General features: G+C 35.0%; 1 protein-coding gene across 3 annotated transcripts in view; it reads right to left on the bottom strand.

Moving 5' to 3' along the window:
- Positions 1-10,480, bottom strand: part of LOC149780924 (uncharacterized) — a 49,324-nt gene extending 38,844 nt beyond the window's left edge. For all 3 annotated transcript variants that reach the window (XM_089938024.1, XM_089938026.1, XM_089938025.1), the window contains exons 1-2: positions 10,192-10,480; positions 1,205-1,544 (exon numbers count right to left, since the gene is read on the bottom strand). In XM_089938024.1, the coding sequence (XP_089794150.1) occupies positions 1,205-1,544; positions 10,192-10,197 (346 nt within the window). In that variant the 5' untranslated portion in view covers positions 10,198-10,480. The remainder of the gene's footprint in view (positions 1-1,204; positions 1,545-10,191) is intronic.
- Positions 10,481-22,473: the final 11,993 nt, after the last annotated feature.

Below are 22,473 nucleotides of genomic sequence, written 5' to 3'. Positions count from 1 at the left end.
TGACATTAAATAAGCAGGATGGAATAGACATTTTGCTGAGATATGCCAGAATGAATGACTAACACTTTGGGTCAAACAATACCCTTATCAATGTCCAAAAGATAACTAATGTCCAATGGATAACATATAATGATAACAAACTTCTGTACAATCATACTGCATCTTCCTATGAGCCAATACAGACCGGAGTAGCAATTAAGGTCCACTGACACAAAAAATGGCTTCTCCATTCCTTCAATTACAGAACCTAACATTCTGGCCAAAACAATCACATAGACATTATTTTTCATAATGAATTATCAGTAAATGCCATCTTTCTTCATGTATATACAAAAGTGATTCTTGTTAGGTATATCAAGCTACAGAATAAATGGTGATACATTCATATATGAAAAAAGGTCCATCAATGGGTTTAGAAAATGTATGCAAATGGAAACACTTCAACCAAAACATTAATGCAAATTCTCTAAAACAGGGTCTTATGTGTACGTCATGAATGAACAGTCTTAGTTTCAAAACAATTCATCCAAGTATGACAAAAATAGGGAATAGAAAATATAAGAAAATGAAAAAACATAACCAAAATGCCAATGCAAAGTTTGGATAATTTTGACCTTGATACAGTGACAACTCAGGCAAATGTGGATGTCATGTAATAAATTGTCTTAGCCTTGTAATGTTCATCCCAAGTATGGAAATAAAATCCATCAAGAGGTTTAGAATATATAAGCATATGAAAATAGTTTAACCTAAAACTTTAATTTCCTTGGCCCAAAGGTAGGAGGAGAAAGCAAGCATGCAGCAGAATGAACTGTCACAGCTTTATAAATATTCCATGCCAAGTAATGGTTAGAATCAAAAGAAGCATTAGAAAATTTATGTAATAATAAAACAATCTTTGATGACACTGTCACCTTAGGAAAAGTGTTACATCTTGCTTCCACTAAAGCAGGCTCAACAATAAATGGATAATCACAAATAAGGAAAAGCTCACACATTGCTGACAGGATAAAGGAAAAAGAGTTTACCTATCTTGTTCAGAAGATTAGATGCAGGTTAAGCAAATTTCATGTACTCTGTGAAAATATACAAGCATAACATAAATAAACTTCTATGCTGAATTAACTCTTTGTCTCTGAAAGTACATAGTAACACCTGTACCAAGAATAAAACAAAGAGAAGGCAAGGAATAGGATTATTTTACCCAATCTTTGTCCAGCATATACTTTTCCATCTTCTCCACTGGTGGCAGAACGAGCATGGTGCACAAACTGGAACTGCACAAAAGCATACCCCTTGTGCATAGAAATGGCTGTTATGGGGCCATATCGACGAAAAATGGATTCAACTGCTTCTTTGTTTAAACTGAATGTATTCAAGTTACCAACAAACACTCTAGTATGTATTCCAGCAGGGTTATTTGTATCATTTCCCACTTTAGGTACAGGTGCAACATTAAAACCCGGTCTTGGTATTGGTCCCATGGGGCTAGGAACAGGTATGCCAGGGGGTCTCATGTGACCAGGAATTGGACCTCTTGGGTGCTGCAAAAAATAGAAGATTGAATATTATTTGGTCAATCTCATGACAACTAATGATTTCAAAAGATTCAAGTGAACTAAATTTCTGCCACAAAGCTGTACATATCAGGACTTATTTGATGACTGTACATCTACCTGATGATAAAAAATGAGACCACAGCTTGGCCTTATGATGGCCTTAACAAAGTAGATAGCATTGCATTTCATTCCACAAGATGTAGGTTTGTAGCTGCTGTTATGGCACTGGCCAGAGTATGTTGAGTAGTTCTGTTTTATGATGTGTAGTTGGTCATAACTATGTTGGCTTCTCTTAATACAGTATAACCCATCTTGAAAGACCACCCCTTCTGCCAAAAATTAATGGTCTCAAGTCAGGTGGTCTCTCATGACAAGTGGTCTTTTATAACAGTGGTCCCCCCACAACAGGTTTTACTGTATAACTGAATGTAATCTTTATATAAATACCCTTGAATAGCAGTATGTACCACTGTATAAGTGAACCCAAATGAGCATGATTGGTTTATTACAAGCACTCGGTTCACTTGAACTATATGCCAACATATTGTTTTATATGATCAAAACTAAATTCAGTGGATATTATTAAATCAAGTCAAATTTACAACTCGCTCAGCCAAATAAACAAGGACTGAATTAAAGGTAGCAATACACAACTTCCAACTGTCCTTGATAATCCTCTGCTATGCAGCTGCATAATGCAAATAAGATTTTAACATCTGCACATAATAATAATAATGAGGACTTTGTATAGCGCCTAATCTTTAGAAGCTCTAAGCGCTTTACAACATTAAACACCTATAAGATAAAAAACATAATATTATTATTACAAAAAACAAACACCATGAAATTGGAAAAAATATTAAAAAATAAAAAAACTTGCTGAGAATATTTCAGGTAGGACACATTAGATCTTTAAGTTTGTTCTTGCAGTCGAAATAAGTGAGTTTTGAGAGCCCTCTTGAATGTAATCACCGTGTCTTTGTGTCTAAGTTCAGTGGGCAATTCATTCCATGTTACTGGGCCTTGGTATGCAAAAGAATGCTGTCCATATGACTTTGTTTTCATAGTGGGAATAATGAGTATACAATTGTCAGAAGAGGAGCATAAGTATCTTGCTGGTGTGTACACATGGGTGAGATCAGATAGGTATGTTGGACTAGAGTCCGACAGTGAAACCTAGCACAGAGAACAAATTCTGTGTTTGATTCTGGATCGAATGGATAACCAGTTTAGGGTACAGAGCAGCGGGGAGGTGTGCTCTGATCATGGTACTCTAATTATTATCCGAGCAGCTGTGTTTTGAACTTTTTGAAGTTTCTGGAGTAGATATTGAGATGAACCAGACAGAATTGAGTTACAATAGTCCAGTCTTGAAAGTACTAATGAAGAACCAAGTGTTTTAGTGGCATCAACTGAAAGATATTTGCAAATTGAGCTGATGCGTCTCAGCTCAAGATATGCACCCTTGCATATGTTCATGACATGTTGGTGCAATGTTAGAGTACTGTACAGAGTAACACCTAGGTTTCGTACTGATTGTGTGAATTTAATGTTGGTGTTGATGCTATTTATTGTTTGAGGTAAAGGATGTGAATGAGAAAGTCTTTGTGTTGTGATCAGAATGGCCTCAGTTTTATCATCATTCATCTGCAGCTTGTTACATGTCATCCATGATTTCACATCAGAAATGCACCTCTCTACACCTTGGATGGTAGCATCAACTTCAGTTGGGTGGCTAGATTTGTATATTTGGGTGTCATCAGTGTACAATTGGTGAGACACTGGATGATGATCTATGACACTTGAGAGTGACTGAGTGTACAGAATGAAGAGAACAGGTCCAAGAACAGACCCCTGTGGAACACCACAACATAGATCAAATTGGCTGGAGTGTATTCCATTTGCAGATACAATTTGTGTCCTGGTGACCAAGTAGGAGGGGGCCCTGAGTGGCCGAGTGGTCTAAAGCGCTTTCCGTTACGGATCACTGCCATCTCACCTCTGTCTGCGTGGGTTCAAGTCTCGGATTCGGCTAATGTGGGTATGTGAGAAAGCTTGCCGGTAGCTTCTTGTGGGTCGGTGGTTCTTTCCAGGGTTTTCCCTCCACCATTAATACTGGCCGCCATGTATAGCATATCGTGTGCTGAAAAATGGCGTTAAACCCTACAACAACAACAACAACCAAGTAGGACTTGAACCACAGTAAGGCTGTTATCATGAATGCCAAATACATGCTGGAGACGTTGAAGTAATATATCATGGTCTATTGTGTCAAATGCTGCAGACAAATCAAGGAGGGTGAGGACTGAATCTTTCCGCTATCCAATGCAGAGAGAATGTCAATAACTACTTTTAGAAGAGTAGTTTCAGTACTGTGGTAAGGGTGATATGCAGATTGTACATTGCCAGAAAGACTGTTTGAATTTAGATGAGATACAAGCTGTCATAGAACAACCTTTTCTAAGATTTTTGATATGAATGGGAGATTAGAAACTGGGCGGTAGTTCTTTAAATCGTTATGGTCTAGTGTTGGAATTCAGCAGAGGCTTTACAACGGCAGTTTTGAAAAATGATGGGAATTCTCTGGATGAGAGAGAGGTATTAATAACATCAGTTAGTGAAGGCAATACTGGATCTAAGCACTCAAGCAGCAGTGATGTTGGAATTGGATCAAGTTCACATGACTTTGGTGCACTCTTCATCAGGACTGTACGTACAAAATCCATAGAGACAGGTTCAAATGCTGCTAATGCACTAACTGATCTGACCAATCATTGCTTGGAAATTTGTCAATGTGCAAACAAAGCCTTTCTTGTAATATATTTTTATCTGATACTTCAAGTAGCACATGGAAAATGTATCACAGGGACCCAAGGGATGGATAGCATATTGCTGTGTCAGAATCAAGGCCCCCGAGTCAACGGCACTACCAGGAGGAGTAGCCATAACAAATTTCAAGTTGGCTACCATGGTGTTAATATTTCAATTAGGCTTTGGGATGACTGTGTGTATACTTTCCGGACTATCCTCCACATAGTTTTGGAGAAGCAGTTATTACAACTTGCTAAGAGATGATCATCACAAAAGAGACCATTCCAGAAGATTAGGTTTATGACCAGTCGAGCTTAATTTATTGCATAAAATAACTTCTACTGACCTGGATATTTAGAAGGAAAATATTACCACTCTTACTTAGATTCATTTTTTTATCTAATAGGATTTGATCAATTTCCAGTTTCAAATATCATACCTTTACCTAATGCTGAAAAGAAAGGATAAAATTTTAGACCACCAATTTTCAAACATGAGTAAATAAAATGTTTTGTTTTTATTATCTGAAATAATGGAATGACCTCTGTTATTATCTCTAGAATTCAGTATATCCCCCAGGGATGTAAAATTGAGGGTAAAAAAAAACTAACTTGGTGTCAGAACTGGGTATCAAATAAGAAATGTGGGGGCTAAAAATATATGGACAAATTTTCATCTGATCCATACTTTTTTTTAACCTTGAAACAGGAAACTACAACCTGCACTACATACTCTGTTTAAAAAATACAAACAAATAAACACAAACATGCACAATTAACAAACAAATGCAATGTCTATTCATAGAGTAATTTTACTGGTTCATTTTTCTTTTAGTTTAAAGTTGTACTTTTGACACATTAACCCCTGGAGGTTTTTGTCAATATTGCCTGAAAATCAATTAGGAAACACATTTTGAAAGCCTAGTTGTATTAGAAACATCAATTTTCATTGGCTATTTGACTCACGCATGAGCAGAAGGGTAAAAGTTGGAGTTCTTTTTTTTTCCTTCCAAATGCCCATCTTATCCTATCTTTTGCAAAGGCTCATCTGTCTGGTTGCAGTTCATACTGGTTTGCCTTAGATCTGAGACCAAAAAGTCTAAAATCCAGACACAAAATCGGATTCCGACCACAAGCAAAAATTTTTGGTAGAAAAAAAGTCTAGTCAAAGAAAGGAGTTTTTTTTAACCTGTATTTTGTAGTGCAACTAGATATTTCAGATTATTTAGTATCATTGTAGAGCTACTTCTGTCTACCTTTCTATAATACCACCCACTTTAGTTGTTGTTATTCTGGGGTTTTAACGCCATTTTTCAGCACACGATAGGCTATACATGGCAGCCAGTATTAATGGTGGAGGAAGAACCTGGGAAAACCTCGGAATGAACCACCGACCCACGAGAAGCTACTGGCAAGCTTTCTCACATACCCACATTGGCTGAATCTGAGACTTGAACTGGCACAGACAGAGGTAAGATGGCAGTGATCCGTAACGGAGAGTGCTTTAGACCACTCAGCCACCCACCCACTTTAGTGTATCATACATGACCATGAGGCTACAACCTCCTGCCCCGTTAAGTCGTCACTAGGGGTTAATGTGTTAACAGTCTCCATCATCTTTTTTGTAGCGGTATTATAAATAAAGACATTACATATAATATATATATAAGCCAATATAAAAACCCAAATAAATCCCTTTAACCAAAATGGCACTTAATTTACTGCCTGTCATAAAATGTGTATTTTCGTCGGTTTTATTGTACTTTGTCCTAGAACACAGATATCCAAAAATCAAAGAGGCTAATGATTAATCTTTACTTTTAAAAATCTTCCTCCAATTACAGCAAAGATACAAACCAACAAAATCTACAATGATCCCCTGACTTTGTAATGCAAATAACGCATTTTTCTCTGCAATCTTACTGATTTCTTTGTTGCGAAAGAATGCCTTGGGTGATAATGTGTTCTCCAGATATCTTGTGGCAAACAAGAGTAGATCTTTTTAAATTCTGTTACTCACTTCTGCAGTGTTTACAATCATGCAATCAGAAGTCACACCACTAATTCCAATGGATGTGATTCTGAATATATGCAGTTTTTATATGGAGATCATTTTCTATTCCCACAAGCATCAAGGTTAGTTTGTCTGAACGATGTTGCTAAGCTCAATGGAAAACACACGACAGCATGCGAGATTAGTGGAAGCTATTCTGTCATCTCAGTTACTATGCTCTAAGTATACACGATGCCATCCCTTATTACATCAAAATTATGCTCGGCAACAAAATGTGTGCATCAGATCTCCAGCATGCATCTCTGATGCACAAACATGTATAAAGGGAAACATTGAGAATTCAACATTAATTAGTGGCAAGCTACTAGTGGATTGAGATATTTATTCAGTCCTGCTGAATCTTCAATAGCCCTTCTGTGCATACTGACAAGTGTCAAATGAAACTTTTCTAGACAGAGGTCTAATGAAATTATGAAAACTATTAATCAAAATGGAACTTTACTAGTCCTAGGTTAGTGGACTACCACTAATTTTGAGTGCTGAACATGGATGTTACAATTCTGAGATTTCATTATTGCATTAATTGCAGCTCCAGTCAATTTTGTTCATCTTTGTACACCACTAGGATTAAATTGTTTCCAGTCAGCCAACTGTTCTTTTTTTTTGCTACCAAATCTAGAAAAAATTCCTGAAATTGATTTATGCATTTAACCCTTTACCTCATACCCAGTGCAGTGCACTATAAATAGAACACCTGTTACCTATTCAACTCCATACGCATAGGCATGCCTGTTAACTATTATGCAATGTAGTGTATATTATGTTTAACAGCAATTTTAATCATTTTACATTTTTGGTACACATTAATTATGTGTGGACAAATTTAAGAGTAAAGTTCGATTGTTATAGCTGTGTAATTATTTTTCACGGAAGAATTTTTTATGTGCTTTAAAATCCTGAGAGAACTTGTTCACCGTCAAGTCAGTGAAGCCGCATGACCAACTGTAGCTGCCATTTCTCATACTCAAAATTTACAAGTTTTTAGTCTGTGTCTACTTAACTAAGTCATCTGAATTTGATAATTTATAAAAACTAATTGCTGCCTACATCAATATCAGAGCCTTTACCTAAGTTACTGAAGCTTTCTTAGTTGTGATTCTAATCGTGAAAACTTCGTAAGTACTGAATGAAATCCGCGACATCCATTCTGAAGAGTGGAGATTATGACCCAGTTCCTTAAAATAGCAGATTTCGACCAGAGCATAAACAGTGACCACATAATCTGACATAACTGTCATTCACAGAAATGAATGTAGTATCTAATGGGGGTTTCCCCCGAAGATGGTGTTACAAAAACCTGCTTAAAATGGCTGATGTTTACAGGAGGCATCAAAAGGCGCTTCCATGCAAATGGAGTAGAGGCGTCAAAAGGTGCTTCTATGCGAATGGAGTAGAGGCTTCCAAAGGTGCTCTCATGAGGTAAAGAGTTAACTGAGCTGGTTTAGCCCAGTACTTGAAGTGCTTAGTCCATTATATATACCAATCATTATAGATATAGTCTTTCACTCCTTTAAATCATTTAACATTCTAGTTGCTTGTAACTTTTTGATCAGAATATCACATTTTGCACATTTTTATACATAATGAACTACCATACACTTCATTTGGTCAAAACGATGACTTACAGAATGAAACATAATATTTATCTCAATGGTATTGTTCTATATATTTCAAATGGGGCTGAAAAGTCTGTACATTCTGAAAGAGGACTGCTATTTGAACTCTGCTCTACACTCCCAATAATCAAATTGGAGGCACAAGGTAAGAGATAGTAATGAGTTGACATATCTTCATGGGAAAAAGATCTGAAAAAGGACTGTGATTTGGACTTCATACAACTAATCAACAAGGATGCACAAGACACGTGGCTGTAAGTGTGTGATTTGGATTTTTAATGTAGCTTTAACAATTTTTCAGTTATATCACTATGATCTCTGCAGTGTGGCAGTTTATAGTCATGTCTAGCACTTGGCATCATGCCACAGACATCTAGCATGATGTCCCACCCAGTAACATTATCCTGACAAAAAGACGACCAGTCCTAACACTAACCTTATAATGCTGAGCGCCAAGCAAGGCAGCTGTTAGCACCATTTTTCTTAAGTCTTTGGTTTGACTCGGCCAGGGATTGAACCTATGACTGCCCGCATCCGAGGCGAATGATCTACACGTGACTGTAAAATAAATTTACTTATTTCTATTGTTTGTATTAGAATTGTTAATGACATAACTGTGCTATCAAGTTCATACTTTAATTTAAAATATAGTCCTACAATGTATGACAACCCTGACATTTATATTTTGCCTGGAATACGATGGAAGCCAGGAATACCAAAATTGGTTAAGGATGATAAGTATCTTGAATGAAACAAAGCTATACAACAAATTTGTATTCGTTTTGTTAAAGAAACATACTTCAGCTTAATCCAATTTTGGTATATCCAGCTTACGTCACATTTTAGCCAACTAAAGTGTAGGCCAAAAGAACTTGAAAACACATCCATTTGCTTCAAATTTATTAGAAAAAAGGCATCAAAGTCTAACAAAAACATTATGACTTTAATTTATAGACAGTGTCAATATGGTCTTTAGAGTTTGTGAGATTTTCCTAAAAATCTGATTTCTCGTTTCAATATTTGTCAAGATCAGAACAAGCTACACAAAGCCATTATTTAGGCATCAAGACCGCAACCCCCAAAACATAAATATCAGGCTCGATGTCTAGTACTACTATGTAAGACATATCATGTTATTTGTTTTGGTGCTAAAGCTTACTGCCTAAAGAACAGCATTGTGTAGCGTGTTCCAATGTTTTCTAACAGAACGAGATACCAAGAATATCTCTCTTGGCAGCTCATACTGAAGCTTTCCCACAAATTAAAGTTATATTGATTAAGGCGGATTTTAGTTGCTCTGCTTTCTTTTACAATTAAATTCAAATTCTCCACAAACAAATGGAGATGTTTTCAAGTTTTGTCAAACAATATTTCTGTTGGTGGAATGTGACAAATGTTAGGAATGCCCTAATTTGGTAAAGGATGATAAATATCTTGAAAAAAATTAAGCTATCTAAACACTTTCATAAGTATTAATATATGTGTATTTGTTTTGTTAAAGAAACATTCTTCAGCCTAATCAATTTCAGTTATATCAGCTTCCATTGCATTCCAGCCAGTTGAATGGAACATGAAAATGCATCTATTTAATATGGTCAGATTTTTATTCCATCAAGATAATGACAGCAAAGTATTTATAATCAATTAGATTTGAATTCGTGAAAGTGCTGATACCTGTTGCCAAATGTGTGGGATATTCCTGAAAATTTTAGTTTGCATTCTTCTGTCAATCAACATGAGAAAACAATACACAAGGATGATATTTAGGCAGTAAGACGTAGCACTAAAACAAAAATATCTGGTGACACGTCTTACGTTCTAGGACTAGGTCGAAGTTTCTGGCTGGAAGACTGCTATCCATTGCAATCGTTTTCACGCACTTTTTAAAGCATCTGCAGTTTGCACCACAACACATTCAAAGCGTCATAATTTTAATCATCCTATTAATAAATAAAAAAACAATACGGACAAAAGCATAAAAAACTACCCCCACTATTTGAAAACGTAAACGGGTGTAATGGGGTCAAAAAGCGATGAAATAAGACAGAAGTGTTTGGCAACATTCGATGTAATGGACTGTATAACAAAACTTACTTAAGAATTTAAAAATGTCAAATTTGTCTAAATATTACCATCATTTTTTTGGACTGCGTTGGTCTATAACGAACTCGTTTTAAGAAACTGCACAGCCACGGTGCACAAACTGAGAGCTATGATCTTAATACACGTTCCAACAACTCCTCTATTTTGACACCGTTTTGGCTCTGATTTCCTAAGCTAAGTATTGCAACTTTTATCACAAAACGAGGATATTTTTTACAGTGACAATAATTTAAGAATATCCAACTTTTGTGGATATTTCAAATGAAATTTATCCACATGCTGTTGAGCGCTTTCCAGCAAATTAACAAAGATGGCGCTCCTAACTTCCGGTCGCAGGTACAACGGTTTTTAAGATGAAATAAATAACGAAACGAAATATCACTGTTTCTAAACGTCCTCCTTCAGAATCGAGTTTGGAAGATTGTTCAACGAAGGTACGTATTGTGATTTAACTGTTATTCCACAGACTAGCCTTGTCAACAGGAGAATTTATTAATGAAAACAGACGATATCTTCGGACGAAGAGACTGACAGAGGAACAGAGATTCTGAAATATATTATCGTAACGAATAAAACCAAAGTATACAACGAAAATTATGATTTTTGCGTAATCTTGTATATAAAATATGGAAGACAGTAAGAAACTGGAAAAAGCAAAAATGAACTAATGGCAGTAAAAGTGTGTGTGTGTGTGTGTGTGTGTGTGTGTGTGTGCATTTTCGATTCACTACACTGAAATGGTAAAGGTAACAAAATGTGTTTATCGTGACACCTTGAATATCAACGATAAAAAAAAAGAAAACACACAAAGCAACGACTAACAATAAACACTGACCATTTTAGAATACGTGGTTCTGTTCTAACTGAAACAAATATTAGATGGTAGGTTTTGCCTGCAATAGGGCGGGGGGGGGGGGCTATGTAGGGGAGGGAAGAGATTGATCTGTCACTCGTCAAAGAGAAAACTAAAATTAAGCGACCATTCATTTATTTTTGGTTTTCTTTAAGATCCAAACGATGGGGGGGGGGGGCGTCTTATGTTTGGAATATTCATTATATTAGTCCTGGTATCTTTTTATTCATCAGAGGAACACCAAAACTATTATCGTTGTTGTACTCGGTTATGTCGTGAAATTAAATATTTTATTTTTATGTTGCGGTAAAAGTTACCTAGCACTTCATAAATTGTATCGGTCATTGAAATTTACTTTTTTTTTTCCTCTCACCTAATTGTTTTTTTTTTTAAAAATGATTATAGCAGAAGTCATGCACGTGTAACTTATTTACTTGTATCACTGTTTTTACTCTTTAAATTAAGAATTAGCATGTCGTTTTCAATGATTGTTTTTTTCTTCTTCTTGTAAAATATATATCCTTTTGAAGTTTAAAATATATCTTTACTTTAGTACATTTGTTTTTCTTTTGCACTCTATCTTACTTTTTCTAATCACAGTATCATTCATCACCATAAGAAGTGAATTTTTTAATTCATTTGCTTTAAAAATGTATTAGATTCTATAAATGATTTAAACTATGGCATATGATTCAATAACACTGTCTGCGTGTCCTATTTAGTTTTAATCCAAACTGAACATAGAAATTACTAAAATATTATCAAACCTTTTTCTTTTCTTTTTTTCTTTTCTTCTAGTTGTGTTTTTTTGGGGGCTGGGTAGAATGATATAGGCAGTGATGGTACTGTACCCATTGATCTATCTATTTCGTTTCGTAACTGTAAGAAATCCGACTTTATAAGGATAATCTTTAAAATTTTAAAATAGTAGTGCAAATGAGAATGGTTGAGGTATTGGTGATTAATGAATTACCTTGATCTTGATATATATTATTCTCCATTATTATTTGTTCGTTTGTTGTCAGTATAATACTCTTGATTTACTTTAGCATATATATTCAGTATCACCTTCTTTATTCGTCTAATTCTAAATACAACCAAACGGAATATATTATAAACCGTTACCAGTTCTAATTCTAACTTACGTACTTTAAAACACGTCAAGATGCATTGCCCACTGTGCTGAATATGGCTTACAGTTATTCATGCATACATTTCTACATTCCCCATGCATTTCACATAACATTAAAGTATATTTTTGAACTAACAATCATGAAGACCACCTAGAGGTTTTAATTTAAACTGATGTATAACGTCAATACTATACTGGCATTCTTCATGTGTAATATCTTTATAGCATATAAGTATTGCAGCTTTGTTTAATCATTGTTCCAAACACACCAATTAAAGTTTTAACATTTGGTCTTACTTGTGATGGTGGAAATTGTATTAGGAGTATCAGCGTAGTATCTCTCAGAGAGAATAAGGCTTCAATAAAACAGTCTCCAAAACAAATTAGAATAAAAAAGACAACATGTCTTCAAATTATAGGGCAATCGAGACATATGAATGCACATAATTTACACAGAATTATCACCCAAAAATTATATTAGCATTTAAAAGAAAATTACATGAGTAGTGATTTTATAACTGTAACAATTTGTGTAAATTTGGCAGTGACACGAAGCTGTAGTTGAAGAACAGCATTATTAGAAATAAGTGCCAGTTCTTCAACAATTAAAAAAAATAACGATCAGAACTATTAATGATTAAACTCAACAGATAGAAAAAATTGACATAAACGTTAGACGATGTATAGAACATGTATAGTCGATATCTAATAACATATAAATATTTTGTTTTATGACTAAAGAATGGGACAAAATTGATGACGTAACAAAAGAAAACAATCAACATTACCAAACTTGATTTCAGTTGCCTTGAGTTTTGAAGTATCGGTTTGGGTGATCGAACAAAATTTAAACTTTTTAATAAAAGCTTATATATATATATATATATATATATATATATATATATATATATATATATATATATATATATATATATATATATATATAAAGGAAGCGCATTCTGATTAACTTTTACAGCCAGGAAAATCTCATGGTCAAAGCTGTTAATATCATAGGTCATGATATGGGTCAAACTTGTTACTGTCGTGTATATTTTTCGCATCGTGACATTTTCTTTAGTTACAAACCATGTTATTATTACTATTATTATTATTATTATTACAAATAGGGTTGCTATTATTTATTACAAAACATTCTGAAGCAGTATCATTAAATAATGATGATAGCAATAACACTCTAAGATATGAATTATATACGATTATATGCATCCGAAGATATCTTTAATATCTTCTAGTTTACAGGTATCAATATTTTTAATCAAATTCTCCTTGTTATTTTCCTTCCATCTCTGTTTTATGATAATGAATTGTTACCAACAGGTAATATTTTTTAGTTTTTGTGGTGGAAACTAAAACTAGTAAATTAAACAAGGAATGCCCAACTGTAACAAGTAGGTCAAGTTCATGTATTCATAAATTATTATTATATTTTAGAGAGTTGCAAGAAACAACTGAATAGTTAATAATATTCCATTTAGTATAATAAGATTGTTATTTTTACATATTGCCTATAAGTATTTCCACAGTATTATTAGTTTCTGATCTAGTGTTACTCCTTTCTGAGACAATTTATACTCGTCGAGAAGTTTTGCTTTATCATTGGAAGAAAGAAAGAAGAAAAAAAAAAACACCATAATCGGCACCCGAATTGAACTGTTATCAAGTAATTATTGATTTTACGAATTATGGAATTAAAATCTGCCATTAAGAACACGCGTTTATTTGAAGTGCACGTGATAGTAATTAAAGATCCAAACATATCAATTTCATCTTAAGACTGATTGATTGATTACTTGGATTTACGTCGCGTGCGCCCAAAAGGGCATGTGCGACGGGTTTATTCCCGCACAGCGGGATGCTAAATGTTCCTGGGGGAAGGAATTAGTGTCACATCCCCCAGGCGTTTATGTGCTCAAGGAGCACTACTAATTTAGCTGTCAGGTCGTTGGACTATATGTCTCTAACGACCTGAATGAGGGGCTGACATGACTGGGAATGGGCCCAACGAACACATGTTAACAATGAGTTGATTTCAGTCCGTATTTTCTGTTCTAGGTGTTGACCCAAGCAGTATGTAGCGCCCGTTGCGATTGGTCGCAACGAAAACGTCACATAGAGCAGCAGAAGGGCGAACAGACCACTTGGTTGAAATATAATTTGCTTAAAACAAAACATCATACGAAAATAAAGGTCATGTATGTACTTTGTTTACATATATGAGGTCGCGCCCTACCTGCTGCTATTAATTTAAAAAAATTATTGTTATAATAAAATGGTACATCCGGAATCTTATACTGCAAGAATAGCTCGAGAACGATTAGAAGCAATTAAGAAATTTCTTCCTGTTAGAGATTCATTTAGAAAAAATCTACAAGCGCAGCAGGAAGCACAAGCTGAGTATGAAGAAGACACTAAAAAACTATTTAAACCCGTCACTACAGTTACTGAAAAAGCTGCAGCGGCTGCTGAAAAAACTATATGGGGAGATATTAAGGAGGAGGATAAGGAGATGAAAAAGGGTATTTGTCCAGTATTAAAACAAACCGCTGAGCGGGCTAAAAAACAAAAAAGATTTTAAAAGATCTTCCAACTAATATAGCTGCAGCTCAACCTCCACCTGTTAGTGAAGAAATACTTGAAGGTGAAGAAGAATTAAAAAGTGATATTCCTATTACGGAAAAATTTACTGATGAAGGTATACAGGCAATAAGAGATATTGAATTAAAAAGTAGAGACAATATTATAGAGTTTGGTGCGTTTGCTGCTTCAGTTATTCCACAAAGACGTAAATTTTTAAAACCAGAATACGTTAAAAATATTGATCGTAATAGATGGGTTAATTGGGTATATAAAATAAACCAGGATATTAACCGGATAATCCGAAATGATACTTAACGAAATTTATATGAATGGAGTAATTTTACAAAGAGAAATTGAACGAAAAGAAAAGGGTGAAAGTAAACAAAGAAAGCAGGGGAAAAGAAAACCAGTAACGGAAACAAAAGGAACAGAAGTAAAAAAGCAGGAACAGCAACAGCAGGAACCTTCATATCAACTTCCTCCACCTCTGCAACAGATAGAACAACAAAAATCTTCTTTACCGCACCAAAAACCTCCCCCCCCCCCTTCAGCGATTATACACCCGACAACGTACTATACTCAGGGAACCAATTGAGGAGTTTAAAAGAGAGAGGGAACAGAAGTTGGCAGGAAAGGATGATGATGATCCTCCGAGCGCTGTAGGAAGTGGTTTCCTGACTACATCAGGAGAAAATAATTCTGTTTGTCCTGATAATATCATCAATGACATGTTACGGTTAGAAGTTCTCACATGGGGAAAACGTGCCGGAAATAACTCAACAGAAATAATTAATGAAACAGCTGATATTTGTTAACGATTATTCCAAGGTGGTATTATGGATATCAGCGTTTACCGAGAACTTGTCGATGAACTCGTTGATGATTACAGTGACTAGTTGTTAGATGAATGGTAAATAAAATAAGATGATTGTACACAATAATCATCGCAAATCTGTACCTGTCAGAGTAGTAAACTCACGATTACCAGTCTACGAGGTATTTTACGGAGATGAACTTGGTGATGTTGTACGGGGATTATTTACAAGGATAGCCCCCAAAGCAGCGCCTATTGCAAAACAATTATCGATGAAGGCTATTGATATTGTTCGTGAAAAAACTCCTGGTGCAATTGTCAATGTTGCTGGTAAGGCGTTCTCGGCAATCAAGGATAGACTAGCACGATTAATAAGACGAAAATCACAACCAGTAAAATTACCAAGTACTGAAAGTATGCCCGCAGACGTCTGTAAAATAATAAATCAAGCTGCAAATCAGAGACTAGCAGCATTAACAGATCAAGGGCTCGGTGAACCAAGAAATAATATTTCAAGTTTAATATCAGGAAGCGGAATTTCCCGAACACGATGAATCTCGTGTTAGACGAAAATAATTATAATAAAATGTTCAAGCGCGTATCCGACGAAGCATTTGATATGGAAGCACCTGTCCGTAAGGATGAATCGGTACGTGATTATCAGTTTTATTCTTATGACGCACGAATACCAGATCAACGTGGAAGAATTGAACTACAAGTTCATGACACAAGTTGATATTTTCTACCCGCTGAGGCTTTTATTGACGTAGAAGGTGAAATTATAAAAACGGATGATACTAATTACGGAGATGTAGTAAAAGTTGGTTTTGTCAACAATGGTATTATGGCATTATTTGATAGCGCCACATATATGATTGATGGAAAAATATCGAATCGATTCAGAAAGATGTCGATATTGCTACAACAATAATAGGGTTGGCAAGATACTCTGATGATTATACAAGAGCAGCAGGTCCCACGATGATGTTTGTAAAAGATAAATTCTGATCACCCTGAAAGCGATCTGTATAATATAAGACGACCAAAAAACAATGCCAATAACGCTGATGCTGATGTGTGGCCAGTGGTTCATGGTGCTAACCCAAATTTCAACTTGGGATTTGCAACACGCCGATCAATGTTGAATACAGGGAGGAGAAATTTTTCGTGTGCTATTCCATTATCACAAATCTTTGGATTTTGTAGAAATGTTAGAAAAGTTATCTTTGGAGCTAGACACACGGTTGCTCTTGTGAGAAAAGGTGATGATAACGATGCTCTCTAGAGACCTGATGGTGATGCTGGTAAAGTAGTACTAAAAAAAACTATCGTTGTGGATGCCGGTAATAACTCCAACGATCGCAGAAGAACAAAAATTACTTTCTTTCATGGATACAGGTGGTAAGTCTCTGTTGTCGTGGTTAACAACAACTACAGATAGTATACAAAGTAATACTAACGGTCAGTTTGCATGGCATATAGCATCACAGCAAAGTGTTTCTGCACCGCGACATATTTATATTGCGCTGCAAAATTCTAATCGATTAAACTCACAAACTCACTCTCATATGATATTTGACCAACTAGATGTTAGAGAGGTTTCTTTGCGGATAAACGGACAACAAGAACCAACGGAAAATATACTACTAAATTATTAACAAAATCATATAGCACGTGTATATTATCGTTTGATGACATTCATGGGGCGTGATCAAAATGTGGATACCGGTTTACAAATATCACAACATGATTTTAGAACTTTGTATCCGATTTATTATTTTTCGCTGGAGCATCTTGATTTATCGAAGCAATCTGTTGTTGATATACACTTTAAAGCCAGCGTGAATACAGGTGGTGGTGTTGATTACAGAGCAATCGCGGTTATACTCGGCGACAAAGCAATGTTACTTGAGGGTGGTAGCGGTCGAATGAGAATCATTAATGCACCAGTAGAAAATCTATAATCATTATTTGGAGCGTGGCAAGTATTTATCATAAAATGTCATACAATCACGTTAATGTCACTCTGACTCCCGGTCAGGTCAAGAAACTTCAATCAAATTCAACAAAAAACTGCGGAACAAAAATAACGTTGAAACAAGATCAGATTTCTAGTGGTGGTCCAAATAAACTGTCACTAACCAAAAACAAATTAAACACTTCAATAAAGCACTGAAATCAAAAACTGGAGTTCAACTTGTTCTTTCTCCGAGTGCCATCAAGGACATGGTTAAAACAGGTGGTATTTTTCCACTTCTTGCAGCAATACCAGCGGTAATAGCTGCTGCCGCTCCAGCCGTAGCAAAAGCAGCCGCGTTAGGTGCTGTTGGAACAGCTGCTGTAATGGCTCTAAAGAAAGCAGCAGGAAAAGGATATAAAAAAGGGAGCTGGTCTAAGATTACCGGGATCTCGTTGGGGAAGAGGTCTGAGGCTTCCAGGATCACTTCGTTAGACGCTCAGCATCAAATTTTGATTTACTCGATGCTGCTAAACGATTAAAAATAAAAAACTTCAGAGGTGTTTTATGCGAGATCAATTACCGAAACAACCAAACAGTGTTGAAACAGGTATTATTAATCTCGACTCGAATTCAGGATCGATATGGTAAACTAAAAAGTAGCAATATCAAATGCAATGATATAGTTCGACGAATACTTGGTGCGGTCACGGATAATATCCCTGTGTTTACTGACAGCGGAAAAATCAGGGATTCAAGTATATCGTTTACAACTATCAGAGATGAAATTGCAAGAAGCGTTGCTAATCGCGTGAAAAATACCGGCGACACAATGACTGGAGAACTCAGCATGAACGGGAATAAGATAGCGGTTTTAAGAGATCCAGCATCCGACGAAGATGCCGCAACGAAAAAACATGTTGACACCAACTACAACACCGTAGATGGTAAACTATCCACGTTGCGGGCCGAGTATGACGTTCACGTAAACGCGTTTACAAATCTCCGTAGAAATTTTAGAAAACTTAACGAAACCGTAGATGAATTTTTTGGTAATCCGTTGAAAGTTGACGCAAAACTAACATCGACACGATCAAACAAACACAGCAAGATATCGTAGCGGGGATTCCTGAGATCGTTAATAAAATCAGTTTGATTAAAATTCCATCTGGAGTTACTCCCGGGCATATTACCAACATCGTGTATATAGTATCATCGGGATTCGCAACATGGTCAGTGCAGAATAAAACTATCAAATATACCGCAACAGTCACTGGTGTGTACAGGATGTCTGTGTTCAGTGCTGAAAAATTTGAAATATTTACAAAGTATCTTTGGCGACATTCCACTGATAGGTTTTCCGGGGTTGTGTCTGTTGTATTAAATAAAGGAACCGAAGAAGAATTTATGCTGGAAGCAGTTGATAAGACATTAAACGCAGCATCTTACTGGTGGTGTCTGGAATTTGTAGCTGAAACACCACAATTATTTACTACATAAAATAATAATGAGTAACCCAATCGACGTTCAAAAATTCAGGTACAATCAAGCACGTGAATTGCAAGTAAAATTAAAAGATATCGTCGAACAATATACAATAAAAATAAAAAATATCGACGACGACTAGTTATCGTCGACGTGATTGTTTATTCAGTATCCACTGCTGTTGCTGGAACCGGTGTGATATTATCAACAATGACAATGATGGCAACAGTAGCTGTGGCAATCTGTATTTCAGCTACAAGAAAGAGTGCAGGTGTTCTTAATATTATTGCCAAAAAAATATGTACTTGCACGAATGAAAAGTTATCTGATTACATGATAAAATTACATACGGCGACGATCGCATTCTCGAAGTTCTCTTCGTTGTTATCAGCGAGTCTCAGTGATGGAATTATATCTGATTTCGAGTTTTCAGAGCTGATTAAAACATACAACTGCGTTGGTATTAAAGGTACGAGTATTAATAATGACATCACTGACAACGTCAGGAGAGCTACTCCAGCAGATCGTGACAAACACAACACAGCACAAGACCACGATGATCTCAGTAAGCTCGACTAATCCTGAATTTAGCATAAACTTTCCAACTGCAATTCCAGTAAAAGAAATAGCACTAGCGCAATTACGAGTATATTATAGTTGGCCAAATGTCAGATCGAAATCATTTAATGGTACACCAGCAAATAATTCTCTTGTATTTGCTAATAAAAACAAACCGGATGGAACCCTGACTGGAACGTTGTTGGAATACCAACTGGTAGTTATCAGATTGAGCAAGTCAACGATGAATTTCAACGCAGAATTAAAAATATCACCGGGAAAGAATCAAAAATATCAATTAACGTTCATGAACCAACGCTGTATTCTGCAATCGAAATAAACTCTCCTGATTATGTCGTAGATATATATCAAAGTTCGATCAGAACTGTGTTAGGATGGCCGGATGTTCCCCCCGTGCATGAAGGACAACCACAACCAAAGTTAAATGAATTTCTCACGGATAAAAAAATTTGTAACAGCTCCAAAATACCGAAATTTGTATCCATGGACTAACAAGGATATTCATGCTATTATTCATGAAGGAAAATTATATCCTATGGTACCGTTATCTATCATTGATTATGATAAAAAAAAAACTTCAACTAATATTGTTTAGGTGGCGCTATACAGTTTCGCATTTTGCATAGGGTTAGGATTTTAAAGAAAAAGAATGTCCCCAGCTTTCCTCACTGGTTATACTGGCTATTTAAAAAAGACCTTGTATATCTTAGGTATAATGCAAAGAACCTTTAATTCCCTTTGTTTTGGTGTATGATTGATGGGTGTACTATGGGTTATAGAGTATACACCTTGGCCTTACTTCAAATGTGCACCTTTCAAAAAAGTGCTAGCTCTACTTGGTCATTTTCACTTCCTGAACTTCAGAGGTAAATTGTATAAAAAAGAGCCGATAACGGTTTTTTACATTTTATATATTTGGTAATTCATTCATTGCACTTTCAGAAGCTGGTATTGTCTAGTCGGGCAAAATTCATTTTTCCTATTTTAATAGCTGCTATGTATAGTGTACTTTATACTAATTCAGACTGATTTTTTAACACAAGGGAGCAGTCATTTTAGTTAGCAGTGTGCTTAAATCATGTAAAATTTCCAAAAGTACAATATCCAAAAGAAATATCATCCATATTACATTAATGTAGCATAGAGGTATGCAAACATTCTCTCCACTGTGCATGTTTTAAATGCGAACTACTTCACCTTACATACGTCACTCTCTCAAAAGTACATATTATCTGGTGAGCGCCACCTTATGAAAAAACTTTCAGAGAAAAAGCTAGTAGAATTAAAAGTGAATAGACAACTATATTAACGACATTAGCACATTTATTTAAAAATTTCATTCTGGAGTATCCCAATATCGATCTAAAACATCAGATCATTGCAACGATACAACATTTAAATCAAATTGTGTCAGATCTTAAATACTTTAATCAGACTATTATTGAGGCAATAAATGCTAATAATTATATAGATACAGGAGAAAGAAATAGTATCAAACAAGCATATATTGATTATTATAAAATAACTGAAGCAGATTTATTAAATTTTACACTACCAGGATTTGAAACCGGCGAATTATTATCATTACTCAATGATCTTATCAACAAAAACTTTCCTAAAATCGTCGAATCATGGAGAAAAATAGCCCCACCAGCAACTGTTCTTAGATACAATAATGATCCATACGGAGGCGGTAGACATGTATCTCCGGGAATAGTCAATATAACATCGATAATCGCAGTCAATCTAGTTTGTGATGTGATCGATTGCAGTTATCAAATAGATCTTGGAAAATCAAATCAGGCTCAACAAGGATATATCTTATACACGATCACCCCACAAATTTCCCCTGGAAGTTTAATCGTGCAAGAATCAACTAATCCTGTTTATCTGCGGTGTCATACTAATACGAATAAATTTTAAGTTCACTGACCACCTCGGACGCTTAATTGACCTACGGGGAGAGGAATTAATTGTGAATTTGTGTGTAAAGTCATAAGACTTTTATCCTATGGATCTTTGTTCAGAAATATTTTATTTTATCAGAAATATTTTATTTTATCAGAAATATTTTATTTTATTAGAAATATTTTATCTTATCAGAAATATTTTATTATTAATCTGAAATATTTTATTTATTCTGAAATATTTTATTTTATCAAAAATATTTTATCAGAAATATTTTATTTTATCAGAAATATTTTTTATTCTGAAATTGATGGGTAGTTAGGTAGTCAAAATTATACAAATCGATCAGTTTGTTAATTCTGATGGGGTGGTTCGTACTCAAAATTATACAAATCGATCAGTTTGTTAATTCTGACGGGGTGGTTGATACTCAGAATTATACAAATCGATCAGTTTGTTAATTCTGATGGGTAGTTATGTAGTCAAAATTATACAAATCGATCAGTTTTGCAAAAAATACTACAAAAGAATATCTTATTATTATTCTAAAATATTTTATTTACTCTAAAATATTTTTTTAATTCTGATATTGATGGGGTGGTTGGTCCTCTAAATTAACAAAATCAATCAATTTTGTAATTCTGATGGGGTGGTTGGGACTCAAAATTATACAAATCGATCAGTTTGTTAATTCTGATGGGGTACAAATCGATTAGATTTTATGGAAAAAATATTTCAGAATAATAAAATATAACATATTTCAGAATAAATAAAATATTTTAAAAAAATAAAATATTTCAGAATTAAAAAATATTTCAGAATAAATAAAATATTACACGTGCTAATGTTCGATCATTTCATCAGTAACGAAGTTACTTTGGATCGTTTCACGATCTACCATAATTATTTTTAATTGTCTTACACGAGCTTTAATTGTTTTCTTTGCCTGGTATTCACGAGATAACTCCAACCTAATATTTTCTAC

Source organism: Sinohyriopsis cumingii, chromosome 16 (genome assembly GCF_028554795.1).
Source record: "Sinohyriopsis cumingii isolate HCF-2022 chromosome 16, ASM2855479v2, whole genome shotgun sequence".
In the NCBI taxonomy this organism is placed as follows: Eukaryota; Metazoa; Mollusca; class Bivalvia; order Unionida; family Unionidae; genus Sinohyriopsis; species Sinohyriopsis cumingii.
Note: the sequence above shows the minus strand (reverse complement) of the source record. Positions and strands in the feature narration are given on the sequence as shown.